The 20086-nt window shown below is 39.3% G+C and overlaps 1 protein-coding gene across 1 annotated transcript; it reads left to right on the forward strand.

The window, feature by feature from the left end:
• Positions 1–10116: 10116 nt before the first annotated feature.
• Positions 10117–18960, forward strand: LOC146990340 (uncharacterized). The gene is made up of 3 exons (XM_085772217.1): positions 10117–11005; positions 16403–16573; positions 17748–18960. The coding sequence occupies exons 1-3, from the start codon at positions 10117–10119 to the stop codon at positions 17867–17869; spliced, it is 1182 nt and encodes a 393-aa protein (XP_085628343.1). The 3' UTR covers positions 17870–18960.
• The last annotated feature ends 1126 nt before the right edge of the window (positions 18961–20086 follow it).

The following is a 20086-nucleotide window of genomic DNA, read 5'->3' on the forward strand; positions in this document are numbered from 1 at the left end:
ATTCAGACTATATAGCCAAGTGGAATGAAGGCTTTTCAAACTATTCTGGAGTGCATTTCTTAAGACAGGATTAAGTGCCAACCAGTGGGATAAAAACAGGGAATGTGAGATTGTGTAGAGAGCGTATCTAAGGGTTAAACCTATAAGATATCGAGGCAGAGCCATTCAGCTCTCTCTCTCTCCTGCCTTCTGGGTCTCGCTGGTTTCTGCCAGACACAGACCCACAGAGGATAATTCAACTCTGACAGTGAGGCATCCTCCCCAGACCTGCAGAAATACATCCTCAGACACCGCTCGCACAGACACACAAATCACATGCTCGTTGTGGGTTTTAAAGAGGGACATCATTAATGCTTTTTGTGAGCTCGCTGTAACGTAACAGTTGGACACGGACCGTAATTAAGCCCGGAGAGAAAGCTCAAGGCATCAGTAATTCATAAAGCCACAACCTGGCTCTGTCTGACAAACAGCTCTGCAGCGCTGACTTTGACTGTTGACCCGCTGCCATTATTTTTTTCTTAACACTATTTGGAGTTTCTGTTTGTTTTCAAAATCCTAACTGACAGCGTATTGAACACCTCCTGATAGCAGGGTGGGGACGTGCCCGGCCGGCTGGCTGCTATTCAAATGTCACAAGCAAGAGAACACCTTGAATGCGGTTGTTGTCACAGCATCTTCAAGAGGAAATCCAAGTGCTGAGTTTCTTTTTCACCGAGTCTGAGTCAAAAACCATTAAAACCTCCCAAGGAAACCACACAGGATTCGACTTGGTAGAAATTATGCACTTTTTATGATCAACAGAGGAAATAAGCGAGAGCAAGCCGCAGTCTGGGTTTTTCATTATGCCTCTCCAAAGATTTGCAAAGTGTTTCTGTTCAGAGTGAGCCACAGAATCTTTAGCATACAGGGAAAACACTCATCAAATCTAATGTTTATCCAGAGCATCTGAGTGCTCCATTTTGGGAAAATTTACAGGAAAAAAAAAAAAAAAAAAGAGAAAATCATTTCAATTCCACGCCTGAAACTTTAATTCAAATTCATCATTGTGGAATAGAAAAGAACAGTAAAACAGCTGTGGAAAGCATGGAAACAATGCGTTTCTGTGAAAATATCTTTAAAAACAGGTTTTCTCCTCTGGAACCAGACGCAACGTGACCGGGGTTTAAACCTGTTTGCAGCTGATCAGAGTGTATTAACCTTAAATACAATCAGAGTTGAAAGGGAGCTTCAAAACATTCAGATAAGCACAGACCCATTACAGCATTTTGGTTGTTACGTGTCCCCTCTCACAGCCATTTCCAAAATGGGCTCTTTCTGATGGAGCCTCAGATCAGACCTAGTCCATGTGTTTTCTCCACTATCCCAAAACCGCTGAGGTTATTTCATAAGATGCCAGTGTGAGCTGTATCTTAATGTTGATGAATTATTAATCACACGAAATGATATCTCCTCTCACGACTCTCAAACCGAGGATGTTATTGTTATGGAGAGAAAACCTTATCGCACACATCAGTCCTGACTCAGTCACCAGTTATGGAAGATTTAAAGTATTAGTGACATTTTTTACATATGTGATTCTGTACATAATCTCGTTTTACATGCAGTCTCTTTGAATATGTCTTTTAGCTATATGAGCCATGCAGTGTGTGTGACAGTGCAAACAGTGTTTTCCTATTCAACATCAAATGGAATTTATCAAAATACATGTACTGTATGCATGAATACATGAATTCATGCATGAATGAATGAATGAATTCCGTTTTCTTTGTCGGAGGCACAGGTGCATGAATGAGTAATACATATGAATGAATAAATGAATGAACCAAAAGGGGAAATCCTCCGTTTGCTCTCACTCTGGTGTGCTTGACAAGTCTTTGTTTTAATGAACAAGGCTCCTAACTGAATTTATTTACCTATACAAATCTAGAGTATGTGGCAGTCAAGATAAGAGCTGCTTGAATCCCCCTCATGGGGAAAATGAATGTCGGTGATGCTTTTCCTTTATCCAAGCACAGACTCCATCCAGAGAAGAGGCTCTGCCGCAAGTGACTGCAACAGATGATTGAAGGCGTTCAGTTTCACTTCACAAGGCTTAAATAAAAACACATTTATCAACAAAGCATTTGTCGGTTAGGATGGTTAAAAAATAATTTTCTTATGTTTTTCTCATTTTGTCTTTCTTAAGGATTAATTCAAAGGCCTTTGATGGAAACACTAAATCCCAGGTCACTCACTAAATCCCCAGGTATGCAACAGATTGTGATCACATAAAAGCCAGACCTGTTGTGTTGTTCTGTTTTAATTAATTGCGCTCTCATTTATTTAGCTTATCAGCATGAATTACAGCCCATTTCTTTTCTAAGCTGAAGTTTTAATTTGTAGAAAAATGAAATGGTGGTCATGGTCAAATATTTCTAAAGTTGTTCAGTCAAATGTTTAGTTTGTACATCTGATACAAAGCATGTAGAAGTAATAACACAATTGAATAAACTTTCTCTACACTCTTATGGTAAAGACAAACAACAAACAAACAAACATTTACAACTGGGGGAAATCTTTCTTTCTTTCTTTCTTTCTTTCTTTCTTTCTTTCTTTCTTTCTTTCTTTCTTTTTACAGTAAATGTTTTAAACGTGGACTGAAGATAAGGCCTTGGTCTCTGGTGCAGAGTCTCCCGCTTCATCTTTATCTCCCGCGGCATCGTGAGGACACTGACAGGCTCAAACTGAGCTGGTCAGACATGACTGACAGTGGAGGAGCTGCCTGAACTGTTTTCTCTCCTATGATGGATATGGTCTACTGCAGTTTCAAAATAAAAGAGAATTCATCCCATTGAATCTCCCCTTCAAAAATAATGAGTCACAGAAATGCAGCACAGTCAAATGTAGTGGAGTTAAAGTCACAAGTGTCCAAAAAAATATACCTCAAGAGCAACAAAAGCACTTTGTTCCTGTCCACCCCTGCACACAAATAAGCCCAGCGCTGGTTGTCCTTTCCTTTGTCTCCATTCACTCAAAGTATTTCCATATATTCCACTAGTGTCACAGAAAAGCAGCCTTCAAAGGAAAATACTATTTTCGACTTTATGATTGCAAAGAGTGTACGATGTTGCATGATAATTTGCAACCCAATCATTATATACATCCTCATTCTGTCTTAAATGATGTCACATTTTATCTTCAACTTCAGTTCCTCTAGTTAATGTGCAGTGTACCTGCCAGATATCAAGACAGAAGAGCTTTTCACACTCATATCCATCCTGCTGAGCACCGAGTGAAAACTGACATAAAACTTGAATCAGTATAAATGTGCCGTATCTCCTCTGCTGAGAAGCTCCTGGTAATGTATTTTCCAGGTTTCAGAGTGCCTCAGCCGTTTACTATTTCATGGCTTTTGTACACTTTTGTTTTGCGCTGAAGTCTGAGGCCTGTTTATCTCCTCTGTTCGAGATTTAGACACTTCTATTATTCACGTCCCCGATGAGGCTACATGATCCCATTAGCTTCAAATGCTGGCAGGCCACGTGAGTGCCAGGGACAGGCTGTCTGTGAGGAACTATGTGTGCTCAGGACAGTACGACTCTGTTAAACCTCATTTATGACCTTCAGACAACCACACCTTTACTGCACTAGTTTGAATACATGTCATTTGGTTATGACAAAAGTAAACAACCACAAAAAGAACTGGACTTGACATGCATGTTAATGCTTTAGGCTGCTGCATATAAACAGACCAATTCACCCATTTAGAGTTGCTCCAATCATCCTGAAAGGAAACTTTTTTGGATGTAGTACACCACCTGACCGGCAGAGAGGAGTTTGAACCCCCAGACCTTCTTGCTCTGGTCATTTTGAGAGATTTCAGCACTTTGAAAACACAACAGTGTTTTGCTGAAACTCCAGACACCAATAAGAACAGCAGCGCAGTTCAGTTCTGCAGTTCTCAATATCCTGTTCACCCTTTCCTCCATCCTGCCATTGCCAAACTAGGAAGTGATGCAATAAGTGAGTATAAATAAATAAATGCCTGTGCATGACTGTACAATATGTATTCTGTGTTGTGCGATTGTGTCAACTGGAAATCGATGCTCATATTTGTTGTGGGTGTGTTCAGGGTTGGCTGAGGCTCCATTTGGGAGAATTGATTTGATACCAGTTTAATGGAAGCCTGTTCTTTCTAGACTCGTTTAAAGAAAAAACAAAAAAAAACTAGAACCACTTCTTGTTGTTAATTCACCGAAGCACAGCGGCTTCGAGTGCCACTTCGTCCGCCCCACTCGTCCACTCAAATGAATTCAACCGCAGCGTGACTCAGGTAACTGAGGAGTGAGACAAAACAAATCCTGCTCATTTGTTGCACAGTACCTGTGAGTTCACAAAGTCACACGTCACTTGGTAGCCTGATATAGACCGGAGACAAAGGCGTGGATGAAACCCGAGCCTTGTCAGCCTCCTTTCTGTTGCCATAACGACAGCAGCCGTTTCCAATATACGTACGTTGGTGAGAAAAAGAAGAAGGAGGGCCTTAGGAGAACTCTGGTAACAGGCTCCACCCACTAGGGGAATTTAACCTGGCAACCCAGCAACCTGGCAACCAAATATTGATACAATCTAGTTGTTTAGATGTTCACATCAAATAATGTTGTTGGTAATGAATTTGTGTTCCCCGGCGCCCTCGGCCCCTCTCCCTCCTCACCTGTCCACTTATTTGTTTCCATCCCTGATCCTGTGTGGCTCTTTCACAACCTGCAACTGGATGCAGTTCAGGGCGTGTTGCTGCTGCTGGCAGGTGTAGAAGCAGGTTGAGCAGGTTGTTCCCTGAATGCCTCTCTGTTGGGCCCTCCTCCCTCACTTCCCCGTCTCTCTCTCTCCAGGCCAATTGCTGATTCACTCTCATATGTTGGCAGCTCAGTGGAGAGATTGTGTTGCTTGTGCACCTGTTCTCATCTGATACAGCTTAAGAATAAGGTAAGGATTTACTGAGGAGGGATTTCATTCTTTGTCTTCCTTCATTTTCTCAGGAAATGTGTGAGGCGATAAATTGGATGGAGAAATGTTTGTCTAAATAGGTTTAATGTGATTTGAGTCACTGCTGTTTTTTTAAACCTAGAAAAACTCCACAAATAACCTCTTTTCAAGGCTATATTAAGATATATATAGATATAAGTGTAAAAACTTCTTTTCCAATATTTTTTCATGTTCAGTAACTATAGCATGAATAAGTTACACTTGGAAAGTGTTAAATATTTAAAATGAGTCCATACTTGGCAGTTCTCACTGCTGCTTTCTCTTTTGAAAAGAGTAAAAATAGAGTACGAGAAACATAAACGCTTTGATTTTCAATGTGAAAGTTAAAAGAGTTCATTGCCTGGTGCCAAAGCATCACAACACGTGACGTTCAGACTGTCAGATCTTACATAACATAAACTGGGGAATACATTAAACAAGTCTTAGTCAGTTTTACAGTAAGAACCCTGAATCAGGAACTAGATATCAATGGTGGATGTAGTATTCAGATTATTCACCTCATTAATACATAATATTAACACTCCTGTTCTGTTATTGGATCATTAGCGGAGGTGACACCAATTTTAGTTACTTTCGGTATTGTTTGGCTCTTTGTTATCTATCTATGGCAATCGAAGCATATACTGTGTGTATATATATTAATAATTATTACATTTATATATATACACACTTTTTTTTTTATATATTCACACACATTTTTACCTCTTCTCATGAAATGCTTGTGACAGTGTGGTTTTCTCTAGATAGATAAAGTGTATATTTTCTCAAAGCTGGTAACTGGGACTCAGTATGTAATCATTGCACCTGGTCAAAGGTGATTACTGATGTGTATAAGTAGGAATGTGTCTGAAAACAAAATTGTTCCAACTTTATGGGCAGCAGTGTATGTGATCACATGTCATGAATGTGAAATGTTGAGTAGAGTGGAGTAAAATATTTCTCACCGCAATGCAGGTGAGTAGAGGTGTGGAGAAGCATAAGATGGAAGAAAGTACAGAGTTACTTTCAGCTCCTGTGGCTCATATTGAGGTTGTACTGTATGATGCAGTAAATGCACGACATAAATAAATAATAACACAGGTGAGCTTTAAACAAACTAAATGATTTATAGCCTAAAGGTCAAAGTGTGTGTGTGGGTTGCATGATTCAAAGTATTTACAGAATGTGTGTTTGTGTTTGGTTAGCTGTGTGTGTGTGTGTGTGTGTGTGTGTGTGTGTGTGTGACTGGAGCTCAGTAAAGTCACTGCTGGCAGAGCTGTGGAGGTGATAGCCAGTACAGGCTCTGACAGACCAGCAGAGTGGGAACTCTTTTCAACAGGAGGCTCCTGTAGGTGTGAATGGTCAAAAGTAAACATCTCTGCCGGTTTCTCTTCCACCTGCCACGTCACACACACACTCTGACGCTGATGGCCTAATGGCCTCTCAGCAGCAGAAAGGTGCTGTAATTCCTGGAGACAGGTGGAGGGTTTGTTCCACATAGCTCTGCCCAGTGCGATGATGGATAAGAGGATATTTTGATTATGGACAGGAAGTGTCTCATTGAGGTCACACAAAACAGGAAACACAGGTTTTTACATTCAGTGTACTGTACGCCATATACATACAAACAGGCGACAGTGATCAGGGCTGTCTGTGATGAATCAATAACCGCAGAATTACTGAGTTTGAGATCAATGTTTTAAGTAGTTTTTTTTGTGTGTGATCTTAAAATATTTCCCCACTGACCATGAACACTCAGATGAAAACAAACCAGTGACTCTGGTGAGCTTCCAGTCAAACTGGTTCTACATTAATTAGACTCATTTACACCACATCCTCAGCCGCCTGCAGCATGATTAGACTTTGATCCTCCACAGAGTGTTCAGCTTCATCATGCTCTGCCAATTCAAATTATTATGAATATTATCATTATTATTTAGCATTTACTTAGCAAAGCATTTAAAGTCAAGAAACAAATGGGAAGAAAATGCAACAAAGGTCTCTGCAGTTTATGTGTAATGTTTTGTAGCCCTCAGGTCACCATGACAACTTGATCTTTTATTGAAATTGTAAAATAGCTGAGAAATTAGTTCTTCATTTCATAGCCCTGTACACAACTGGGAGTAAAGTCAAATTGATATTTACACTTAAAAACATGAATGTAAAAACACGTGTGGAATCATGTCCCTGTGTTTTTATTCTGATGATCTCATTCTGCAAATAATAAGAGACTGAAAAAAAGACAGAGAGTTTTAATATTTCAATTTTTTTGTTTTTCCCCCTCTCTGTTTAGCAGATACGTGACTTTGTTCATGCCCATGATCTTTAGCTGCTGTTTCTATGGAGACAATGCCAGTTGAGGACACGCAATAGAACTGAAACAGGCTTTATTGTGCAAAAAAACAAACCAAACCCTCCCAAAAATGCTTAATTTATAATGAATAATATATGTGTGTGTGTGTGTGTGTGTGTGTGTGCACAACAGTGTTTCAATCTTGGCAATCTGATATGTCTTGCTGAAACTTGTCTACTTAGAAGATAGGAGCGATAGCGATGCTAAATAACAATTTTCATCCAGGGATGCAGCAGCACAGGTACAAACAAACTGGCCAGTTTATTACTTTCACTGCGGTAGTTGTGCTCTAAATTGTTCACCACCCCCTACCTCCAGATCTTGAGTCATTTTCTTTAATGATGTGTTCTCAGTGTTGTATCATCAGCAAACTTGAACGAGTTGATTGATCCAACGTTCACACAGCGGGCTGCACCATTAACAACCCACAGGTTTTCCATTTATTTCCCACAGAGCAGAAACATGAGAGAGTGATGTGCGGATGATGAACAAAGTTGTTGAGAAACTGACCACACATGAACATCTTAGTTGTTCTTTGGCAGTGAGCACGACTGCATGTGTCTCACAACGATGAACATATTTAAACTTTTTGTAACACTTTATTTGATGCCTGTCTCTATAACGCATTATAACCATACTTCTAATGAGTTATAATGCAGTTATAGCACTGTATAACTATAGTTATAAACACTCATAAATGCTTTATAACAATAATCATAACAGCATTTTATCATGACTTATAAGGTCAGGTATTATAATATAATTGTTAGTAACTCGATGACAATGCCCACATCGATAATACATTATAAATATAGTTATAATGTGTTATAAACGTGTATAACTGTCATTATAAACACTCATAAATTATCATAAGCATAACACATCAGAGAATTTTATAATGGCTTATAAGGTCAAGTATTTTAATAGAGTTATAATGCTCTATAATGTGTTATGCATATTGTTATAAAGCCTTATGATAATTCATGAGTGTTTATAATGATAGTTATACATGTTTATAAGCCAATTATAACACATTATAACTATATTTATAATGCATTATCGATGTGGGCATTGTCAGTCATTTTGATCATTTATGAGTGTTTATAACTATAGTTATACAGTGCTATAACTGCATTATAACTCATTATACAGTAAGTATGGTTATAATGCGTTATAGAGATAGGCATCAAATAAAGTGTTACCCAAGTTTTGTTATGGTGAAAAGGGTGAGAAAAACATTTACGACCACACAAGATTAAAACCCCATTCAGGTTGATAAGTTCAAAAATATAATGTTGTTTTCTATTTTCACTTTATGCTCAACTTAGTGACTCTTGAAAACATGGACAGGTAGAAGCAGAATTGAGCGGTTATATCTTCAAGCTGCTGTTATGCTGATCAGAGTGAGTGGCAGTGAGAGTGACCTGTGAGGAATAAGTTGAGCTGGAGTCATTTGTGTATCAGAGTGAAGCCGAGGGGAGGACACACAGCTCCCAGGGCACCTGTGTAAAATGACACTGTCAAAAGTCAATGATCTCAGTGGGGACTGTGCTGGGAGTCACTGTGTATAATGAAGGGATGACTGTGCTGAAATTCACCAGCAAGCTCCTCTCATATAAGCCGAGGATGCCATATTCATTCCGGGCCATGTTCGCTGCAAAGTTCACTGTCAACTGAGCAATTCCTTGGAAAACAGGAGGTGGGACAAGATCAGCCATTCGAGGATTTTCACTAGGACTGGTGTCAGTGCAGATGACCTGTGCTCTCTCAAAGCAAGTGATTCTGTGCTCCTGAGAAATGGGAACAAACAGAGATGTCTCCATACACACTGAGTCTTTGCGTGTGGCCAGAGGGAGTTTGAAGACTGAGCTGGACACAGTTGTAACACCCGTGGCTCTTTCTTGATGGCGTTTTGCCCGTATAGGACGTGAACAGACTCCTCAGTCACAGGGGGAAAGCAGGACACAGAATATATATAAATAATGAAAAAAGACACTTTTAAAAAGGGCAGGTGTCCATATCTTTATGTTTTGACAAGGGAGGAGCTCCTAATTATTACAGATTACTAATTATCTCAGATGTGGAACTGTTAGCATGGACATGGTTTGGGAGACACAAAGGAATACAATGAAAGTTCCTTTTGCATAATTACTGTATAAAACAAACCTACTTATGTGCTATGCTATGCATAAAATATATTGATTTTTCTTGGCAAAAAAGGTCTTTGTCTTTTGTGTGTGTTGCAGCACTTTCAGAGTGGATAGTTGCTCGGTTGTTTTAACATATCATCAGGGAATATGGCTGAAATCAATACAAGTGTTGACGACTTGGGAGATGTTTAAAAAATCACAGAAAAACAAAGAGAATGATCTCAAGATCCACTTACATGCTTGAACTACACCACATGGTCTCTTTTCATTTCAGTTCAGTGTTGTTTGTATGGTGCAGAACCATAACAGAAGTTATCTCAAGGTTTCTACTTTCTATAGAGAGTGTCAAGATCTGAACCAACTAACATTAAAAACAGACAAAAATGCAGTTGTTTATTTCTTTTGACAATCTGCTGCAATGTTTCTCCTACCATAACATGATCTGTATTAGCGATAACTCAGAACCAAAGTAGTGCCATGTTATCCAGATGTGAATCTACCCAAATTCAGTTATTTCACAACTATTGTTGTATTTACCACTTTTCACAATTGTTTTTTTCCCCCCAGAAATAAAATTATGATTTATGTTCTTGCTTATGTTTCAGGAAAATGGAACTACACTTAAAAATCACAGCAGGCCTCCTTCTGGTTGTCCATGCCTTTCACCTGGCATCGCTCCAAGATCCAACCGACTCTCCGGGGCGTACAATTGATAAAAGCTGGCTCCGCAAAGTCGACTCAACCCCAACCAGCTCTTCAGGGCGTACAATTGATAATAGTTGGCTCCGTGAAGTCGCCTCAACCCCAACCAGCTCTTCGGGGCGTACAATTGATAAAAGCTGGCTCCGTGAAGTCAAGAAAAACAGTAAACTTGCTGCAGCTGCATCTGGTGTAGAAGATGATAACCTGTCGAGCAGCGAAGGCAGTGCAAATGACACATCTGATGATCTGAATGTCGTCAATACCACGCTTCCTCCCACATTCCCAAATGACACAACCCCGGAATCAGAAGTGCCAGACACCACATTATCTCCAAACAATACGACGAAGGAGACTATGACGACAATGTCGACAACGACAAACTCAGACCAGCAGTTCAACATGACAGAAACCGAGGAGGAATCTCATAACTCAACGACCACCCCTCAAACACCCACAACTCCTCTTATATCTGGAAACCACACAAGCTTTCCACATTTCGGCAATGACACTGATATAAAGTCAACAATCCCGACACCAGAGAGCAATGCCACACAAGAAACCACAACACAACCAGCGGAGGACACGGGATTAACCAACAGCACAGGATCTACCACTACAACAACCGAAAAAACTCCAGAGATGAATGAGACATCGCCCACGTCTTCACCTACGACAGTGTTCCCCGCTGAGTCTACAGCGACAGACCCTGCAACTACAACTGCTGCCTCTCCGGACACACCTGAGAAAGCCAATAAAACAGACAAAGGTGCAGCCTCGGGGAGCAGCTCAGAAAGAGGTACTACCATCGTTTCAGGTGTCACGGTATCTGGTGCACATTTCTGTGTCCAGAATCCTGCTTTGTGTTTCTTCCTTGCAGTGTGACATCACTTTATAGATAGATACAGAGGGGGAAAAAAGTATTTATGTGAAACCCCAAGCCTCCTGACTGACTCGTGTAAGGAAGTTTGACAGATGTTAGCATAAAATCAGGCACAAGGGCCTTTAGAGAGCGGATTTAAAGGTAACGTGGCGGCCCATTGCCCAGGAGCGCATATATCACTGTTGCTTTCTTTTACACATTGCTTTTTTCCGCCCTTTCCCTGACCCACATTTGCCTGCATCTATTTTCCCACTGGCAGAGGACAAATGCCCTTCTTTGAAAGGAAAAGGTTGGGTTTCAGGTTGCTATCGATGTGGCTGCTGTGAGTGAAGGGATCCGTTACAACCACCTTCTCAGCACAGAACAGTAAAACCCTGTTTTAGAGGAACAAAAAAAAAAAACATTGTGAAAGAAGTGGCCAGGGACTGAGGTCAGAGATAGTTTTTGCAGCATCTGTGCAGAAATCTATCTATCTATCTATCTATCTATCTATCTATCTATCTATCTATCTATCTATCTATCTATCTATCTATCTATCTATCTATCTATCTATCTATCTATCTATCTATCTATCTATCTATCTATCTATCTATCTTATACTGAGTTATAATGCAGTTATAGCACTGTATAACTATAGTTATAAACACTCATGCTTATTGTTATAAAGCCTTATGATAATTTATAACACTTTTATTAAATGCACCTTGTGAAAACTAATCAAACAGTACAATCCAAAAGTCATGCAGTAATATTAAGCTGTAATAATAGAGTTGTATGTTGTACAAATCGCTGAAGCCTTATTGAAGTTGCCTCAATAACTTTAAGGAGTACATGTTATATGATGCAACCATAAATGTGGTAACACTTATAACCATACTCATAACCATACGATGATATAAATGTGTATAACTATCATTATAAACACTCATTAATTATCATAAGGCTTTATAACAATAAGCATAACACATTATAGAGCATTATAACTCTATTATAATACTTGACCTTATAAGCCAGTATAAAGTGCTCTATGATGTGTTATGCTAATTGTTATAAAGCCGTATGATCATTTATGAGTGTTTATAATGATAGTTATACACATTTATAAGACAATTATAACACATTATAACTATATTTATAATGCATTATCGATGTGGGCATTGTCAGTGAGTTACTAACAATTATAACGTATTATAATACCTGACCTTATAAGTCATGATAAAATGCTTTATAGTGTGTTATGATCATTGTTATAAAGCATTATGATCATTTAGAAGTGTTTATAACTATAGTTATACAGTGCTATTGTAAGTATGGTTACTGTATAATGCGTTATAGATAGGCGTCAAATAAAGTGTTACCAAAGCAATTTTTCCTGCAAAATATTTGAGCTCATACAGACAATGGCAAGAGGAAGACAGAGGCCCTTAGAGAGCTGATATGGAGTAGAGATTAAAATAAAACTCCCATCACAAGGACAGATGTGACAGCAGGACGTAACACTAACAGATGATGGCTATAAACAGTGGGAAAACAGTTGTGAAACTGTAGGCGACACAGAGATGAAAAAACTGCCCCACAGTTCCCATGACAGGCACAGCGTGTGCACAACAACAAAAGCACAGACGGCTGACTACAGGTAAACAGAGGGCCTATAAATATGAGCCTACAAGACAACTTCGCTTTTTACTGAAATCAGTAAAGAACTTTTTTTCTCCTCACGTTAGCTTCCTAGCTTCCCTTCCAAACTTAACTTACAGTTACACAATAACAGCGGGGTCTCTGTCAACTCTAATCATGTTTAACCATTATGCAAGATTATGAGTCAATTGCACTAGCAGCCGTTTGGTGCTGCACTTAGGCACAGTGCTGCTTTGAGCTAAATGCTAACATCAGTATACTTACATGTTCATTGTGCCAGTGCTGAAATGTTACAGTACAGTTGATACAGATATTTGGTCACAAACTACTTGGTGATGATGGTTTGAGATTAAAGGACCCGCTCGAAAATAAGATGGCACATCTCAAGGGGCTATCGTTTGAAAATAAAGTCACATAAAGGTCAGGGGATGATCAAAAATTATTACAATTCATCCTGTGGTAAATGTGAATGTGTGTACCGACATTTTTAGAAATTCCAGACTAAACCATAAATGTCACTTCATGTTGGTGCAAGAGGGAAAGTCAGGGGATCATCAAAGCCTGTAGGATTTACTCTCTGAAGCAGAATGCAAATTATACAATGACAATAGGTCAATTTTTTCTCCAGGGGCAAAAGAAAAACCTGGGACAGTGAGAGTGCGTGTTTCAAATGAAGTTTCACAGTTCTTATGGTAGCTCTCTTGTGCAACTAAAGCTAAATAAATGTCAAATAAATGTAATGCAATACAATTTTGCATCAACCACCACTTCTACAACATTTGCTTAGTCACCGGGACACATACAATGTAATATTCAAATAATCAACAAAATAAAAGCAGAGAGAGGTGCCTCTTATAAAAACTAATATCAAAAGCAGGAGGACTAAACCCCACAGCTGCACAGAATGCTAGAAATAACAAAATCTATCCTGACGTCAAAACATATCATATCTACACTATGACTGAGCACTAGTGTTTGTGCTAAGCCATAATTAAAAATGAAGGGGTGCACTATCAGCCTATTGGTATTACTCAGCTTGACTGTAATTTAAGGTTAAAGTTAAAAATTGGTCAACTTAACTTAGCTTAATTGTAACGTAAAGTAAAGTTAGAAACTAGCAAACATTTGATAAACTGTAACACAAGATCAAAGTTGATAACTAGCATTAAAACAAAAGTGCTCTGTAATGTTAGGCCACAGTGGAGACGTTGTATCGATAGCGACCCCTATGCTGTGGAGGTGTAATCATGCAAAGTTCACCTTAAAGGGATAGTTCAACATTTTGGCAAATAGGCCCATTGCCATAATCCTTATAGTTTTATGAGTAGGTTCGTTACCTTTAATTCTCGGTGCAATATTTTTAATAATTCAAATTTCACTCATTTTCTACTCATCCTCATGTCGACTAAGGGCTGGGAGAATTTTCAGAGTCCTCCGTGCCTTCTCAGAGTTACAGGGGGGCTCCGTGCTGCACTGCATGTCCATATGACGGTCGCGCATCAAAAAACATCCAAATAAGTCTATATTTTAAGCTTGTTTGTAGCGGAAGCTCCCAGTGTCTCAGTTCACGGCTCTGCCTGTGTCAGTGCAAATTGCGCATATAGGCTTATTAAATTTTTTTCGGAACAATTTGTCATGTCGGGGCTTCAATACAAGAGGGACATTACAGACGAGCAGTATGGAGGTATTTAGATGTTTTTTTGGTGTGTCTTTTTGGATGAAGAAAAGTGAGCCCCGTTCGCCACTGTCATATGGACATGCAGTGCTGTGTGGAGCCGCCCTGTAACTCAGAGAAGGCACGGAGGACTTCTCCCAACCTTTAGTTGACATGAGGGTGAGTAGAAAATGAGTGAAATTTGAATTTTGGGTGAACTATCCCTTTAATATTTTCACTCCTAAACTGCTGGATATACTCCCCACAGCTACACCAAATTTCATAGCAATCCACCCAATAGTTGTTTCCGATCAAAAAGCTGGACTGAACAACACTACCATACAGGAGCCAGCAGGGCAAAAACACTTCAACTGAAGGATTTAATGGATGGGGTAGTTTTCAAAATGGGAAAACGGGGGGAAATTGGGCAAGGATGACCACATCTATGCTTGAAATGTTTTCCTGGAAGGATCAGCTAAGGCAAGACTAAAGCAAACCTCTCATATTTTATGTATGACAAAACAACAACAACTGAGAAACAACAGCTAGAGAAAAAAAAACAAAAAACAGAATCAGTATAAACCGTGTGAAAATACTATCTTTTGGTTAAGTTTGCCTCAGGTTATGGTTCAATTGATCCAAACAAGTGGGTAAATTGAGTCATTTATAGATAAACAGAATCACTGAATTTTTCATGTGTGAGTGCTGACGATATTAAACTGGAATATTTCAGTGTCAAAGAACACTGAAGACAACTCTGTCACTCTTTACAAAAGCATTTTTCTGTTCCACTGTTCCCTTGAGAACAAACACACTGAAGTGAAAAGAAGAAATAGTTGTATTGTTGGAGGAGAGAAGGTCAGAATAAGCCATCCTCATTAGAGACAATACTGTATGTCTCATTTTTAACAATATGGATGACCTTGATCTATATGATTGGCTTTATTCAGCTGTCAGAATGTGAGAGCGCAGATGTAAATGTGTGCAGATAATAATTAGTTCTATGCTGTATTTAAAGAATTGTTAACATACAAGTGATCCTTGGTTCAATTGAATCTGTTATATCAACGACAACAATTATTTAAAGTAACATGCCGCAGAAGCCTGAGCCGGGTCGCGTCGGCTGAAACTGCACTATGTAACTTCCCTGGGTACGAATCACATAATATCATAATATTTTCATAACTTTTGTGATGGTACATCGACTTACAACAGGTTGAATGACACCTCTGTCATGGCCTGAGGGGGTCTGTATCATTATGGTCTGTATCTCTTTCACTGGCACTAAGCAGCTTTGAGGAGCATGGCAGGAACCCGGCTCTCACTTAATTTCACTTTCACTTTCGCGAGTCACGACGAGGAGGGAGCAGCAATGCGGCACCTTTCCGTCGGATTGTGTATGTGTGTTTACTGTGAAATGATCCGCTGGTAAAAGAAACTTAGTTTGGACGTCTTCTGTTAATATGCACCTGGAGATCAGGATGTTTACGGCGCTACACGCTGGTGCTCATGGGAAATGGAGTCTTCCTTCAGGCAAAACACTACCGCTTTGGGCCACCGGCGCCGCCAAACACAACCAAAATTGAAAGTTCTTAAGTCCTGCTTTAAAATGCTCGAGGGTTTGTGCACTCCTAAATCTGCAGAGATAGGCTGTTCCACAATTCCACAATTTCATACAATGGGAATTAGGGCAGCCTACTGTACAGTCACGTTTAACCTCATTCAGATGAGCCCAGGCTGCTGCCTTAAAATATTCAAATGTATTCAAGAAATGATCATGATTTTGGCATGTTAATTGCATTAATTATCACAGCGTAAATTAAACAAATCTGTACAGATGACTGACTGGGATGTGTGTGTTTATGGGGGCTGCCACCGGAAACATGATTTAAAAAACACATTTCAGCCATAATTTTCTGACAATTAACCCTCAAAAACAGCAGCTCATGTGAATCATTTTTTGTTGACAAATTATTTATCACTCCCTCCCATCCCCTCAACCCCTCTTTACTCCAATAAAGGTTTGGCGTCAGACCCAGAGCAGAGTAGGAGGAATGTACAATGGGGTGCCGTGCTGGGAACGGCAGCGGTTGTGGCCGTTGTGGGACTGGTGGCCTACATCATCATGAAAAAGAAACACCAAAAGGCTTTCTCTCACCAGAAACTGGTTGAGGAGTATCATGCAGACCCAGGTATGTACGTCCCCTCACCACCCCCCCACAAAAACTGAATGTTAAACTTGAAAAAGCGAGGACAGATATGACTGCACTGTTATCTGTGATTGTTTGATCAGGATTTCATTAGGTTTGCCAGACTTAAAAAAAAAAACCCTCTGGTTGTTTGGCAGATAATAGGAAACTCAAAAAAAAAATTCTAAAATAAAATATGAGTGACTCACTCTCACTTACAGGCTCAGTGACTATTTCAACATTCAATAGTCTGTTATATAAATCTGTGAAAAACAGTGAATTGTCATTTTTACACTTTATTTTTTTAATGGATTTAACAAATATAAGTATATAAGAGTGTATATCAGAAGGTGAGTTTTGTTAGCATGCTCGATGCTGAGGTGGCCTCATATTTAATGTACAGAAATAAGAGTGGTATTGATCTTCTCATATATCTGTACAGTAAGTGTGATTCCCAAAATGTCAATGTTTTCTCTGTCTTTCTCCTTCCCTTTCTATCTTTCTCTCTTAAACACACACACACACACACACACACACACACACACACACACACACACACACACACACACACACACACACACATGCACAGAAACACATTACCCCATCCTGCTCTAATAAGGTAACCTGACCTTACAACACAGTATTGTGAGGTTGTTCTTGTCATGAGCTTAGAGGAAGATGACATATTATTATTACGTTGTCACATCTAGCTGACACTCCCTCATACAGTACGTACCCTTTCTGTGAAGGTCCAACTGAAATGAACTCTGCGTGTCTTTGCTTCTGCTGCAGCGTACAGGTCTGCACGTCAGGTTGTAGGCTCATTAGCGACTTATCTGTAGCACATACTGCACCTTTAAAAATGTACTGCATATTCAAGATGAGTCACATTCAAATCTAAATGGCAGGTCCAAGGTGACGTTTCATATACAGGTTCTCATTATCAAGCACTGCACCATGATGATCGGTGTGAGCTTATTCTTGAATAACCTACTGGTGATGGTTGTCTGTAGAGATCCAGCTGTACAAATAAAAAAAAAAGTGTTATTGTAAGAATTTTCCTATAATACCATGCAGGACAAAAACATACAAATAGGAAATAAAGATCATATACAGTCATAATAAACAAGTCAGTGGTTCAGGTGTTAAATGTAACATGTGTGTGTCTCATTTCCAGTCCTCAGGTTAGACAACAGTGAGCCTCTGGACTTGAACTATGGTGGTGCGGCCTACTACAACCCAGGACTCCAAGGGGACAGCATCCAAATGAGCAACTTTCCAGGAAGGCATAGCAACTGAAAAGACTCCCAAGACCAAAGCCACAAACTCCATTCAAATACAGTCACCTATTTCTTTCTTGTAATTTGATAGACAACTGATAATGTGGAGTTCTGTAAATACGACTGGCTGAATGTGACAAATTGTGGATGGAAATGACAAATGATTTTGTAGATCTGTTGTAAGTCACCACGAATGATGTGTCTGATTATGAATTGTGTTGAGTTGATGTATTGCACTGAAGTTGAAGGATCACGGAAGGACATATATATCTGAAGTACACTGCCACAGCCAATACTAAATCCTAGCCATTTATGTATGTTGCCAAAAAGAACAGAAATCTTACCTAATGAAGAATATGCTTTGCAGTCAATGAAGGATATTAAAAATGTATATTTGTTATAACTTTTGATTTAATTTTACTAATTCTTTGCAGCTAGGAGCCTCTAAATTCAGTTACAGACAAGCATTAGCATACAGTCTGATCAGATAAAGAGAATAAAGTAGAATGTGACTCCTGCTGACGGAAAACATTGTAAAAGAAAAGAAAATGCTGCCTAAGTAATGGATAACACAGGAGGCCTTTGCAATGAATTCTGAAGCCATGGTCAACAATAACATTATCCATATCAGCTATCACCTGCTGTCATGGCATAAGAAAGGCAATAAGAAATTTAATTTGAACTGTGCCTTCAGATATTCCACAACTGGCAGTCACAGCCAGAGACTGAGAATTCAACCGTCAAACCAAAGACTTGAATTTGTTTTTCTACACCAGTGAGGGAGGTGGGGATAGGCTGGCTGCTGTTTTGTTATTCATAGACTAAGGTTTTGGTATTCAGGAAGGGAGTTGTGTGTTTGGTCGTAGCACTACTCAGTAGCAACAACTATATCATCATAATATACTGCTTAAATCCTCTGACCTCCAAGTGTCCAAACTGAGATCTGCGTTTCTGGCAGCGGCAGCGTGTACCTCGGGGGGTTACATACCAGCTGTAAACCTAGATCAAAACTGGAACACACATTATTGTGAATTTTTACAAAAACATATATATTTTTATTGTTATTCTTCTTCTATGTTTGCTTTACTTGGAGTGACAACCTTCAGCAAGGAGTGTCTCTTATTTGACTCTTACAGTAAAATGTGGTTGGGTGAGGTGGGGATTAACTGCACTCTAATGCCTTTGTACAAAAAACTTTATAAGTGTTCATTCTGAAAATACAGACTTTTATACCTACTGTATACATGTGTAGACAGTACTAGACAACACATCCAGAAAACACTTCTTTCAGCTCCCTCAATCCTTTCACTCATCATTACCCGAGTGAAGCCTGTGCTCGATCAATATGTGCCCTGATTATGATTGATAAGTGCTTCAGCACGGCCTAAACAGCCGACAATAACTCTGAGATTTATTTTATGTTTTTTGTATTTTTTCTATGAGGCTAGATGGTTTGGCGTGAGACACGGTGGGTCTGATTCCTCCCTTGCTCTAATTTCAGACAATCGAAGCGTGAGAAGCCTTTTGTGTGTGAGAGAGAGAGCAGAGTTTTGTGTTGCAGTGTTAAAGAGTCACAGCGATTACTGCAGAGATCATTCAGGGCGGATGGTGATGGGAGACTTCTACACAGTTACCACTTCTTGTTAAATGTAATAAGACTTGATAATACCTTAATAAATTACCAACCCTCCCCACCCCAAAATGCTTGATTTTTTGTGTTGTGTTCTTATAGATAGATAGATAGATAGATAGATAGATAGATAGATAGATAGATAGATAGATAGATAGATAGATAGAGAAAATATTATTGAAGATATTCCAGACATGCTTTTTTAGTCTTTACACACAGATAAACATGTACTATATACTGTATACACACATATTTTTAGGATCAACAATTTCTTTCATCCATCACAGAAGCCTGCCCTATGGAGAGAAGGCGCCTGTTTTAATTAAGCACAACAATTTAGGATGTGATTGTTTGGCACTGTGCTGAAATCAATTAACTGACGCCTTGCTGAAGAATGTACATATTTCAGTAGGGGGTATAGGCAGGTTAATTTACACCTCCAGCTGAGCCAAATTAATTCCAATGAAATTAAATGATTGCTATCTAAATGGAGGCTATGTCAAATTTATTACTGGCTAAATTCAAATTTATTTTCTTCAAGGTAACCCTCCGGAAATGAGTTTAACCTATAAGCTTAGCCTGCTCTAATCACCCACATCACTGTCT

This window comes from Trachurus japonicus, chromosome 3 (genome assembly GCF_045865225.1).
Source record: "Trachurus japonicus isolate A0001 chromosome 3, Traja_1.0".
In the NCBI taxonomy this organism is placed as follows: Eukaryota; Metazoa; Chordata; class Actinopteri; order Carangiformes; family Carangidae; genus Trachurus; species Trachurus japonicus.

Excerpts from the sequence above, each read along its gene's own strand:
- LOC146990340 (XM_085772217.1), top strand. The coding sequence starts at position 10,117 with ATGGAACTACACTTAAAAATCACAGCAGGCCTCCTTCTGGTTGTCCAT. Across the intron at positions 11,006-16,402 it reads GGGGAGCAGCTCAGAAAGAG|GTTTGGCGTCAGACCCAGAG; the intron begins GTACTACCATCG and ends ACTCCAATAAAG. Across the intron at positions 16,574-17,747 it reads GGAGTATCATGCAGACCCAG|TCCTCAGGTTAGACAACAGT; the intron begins GTATGTACGTCC and ends TCTCATTTCCAG.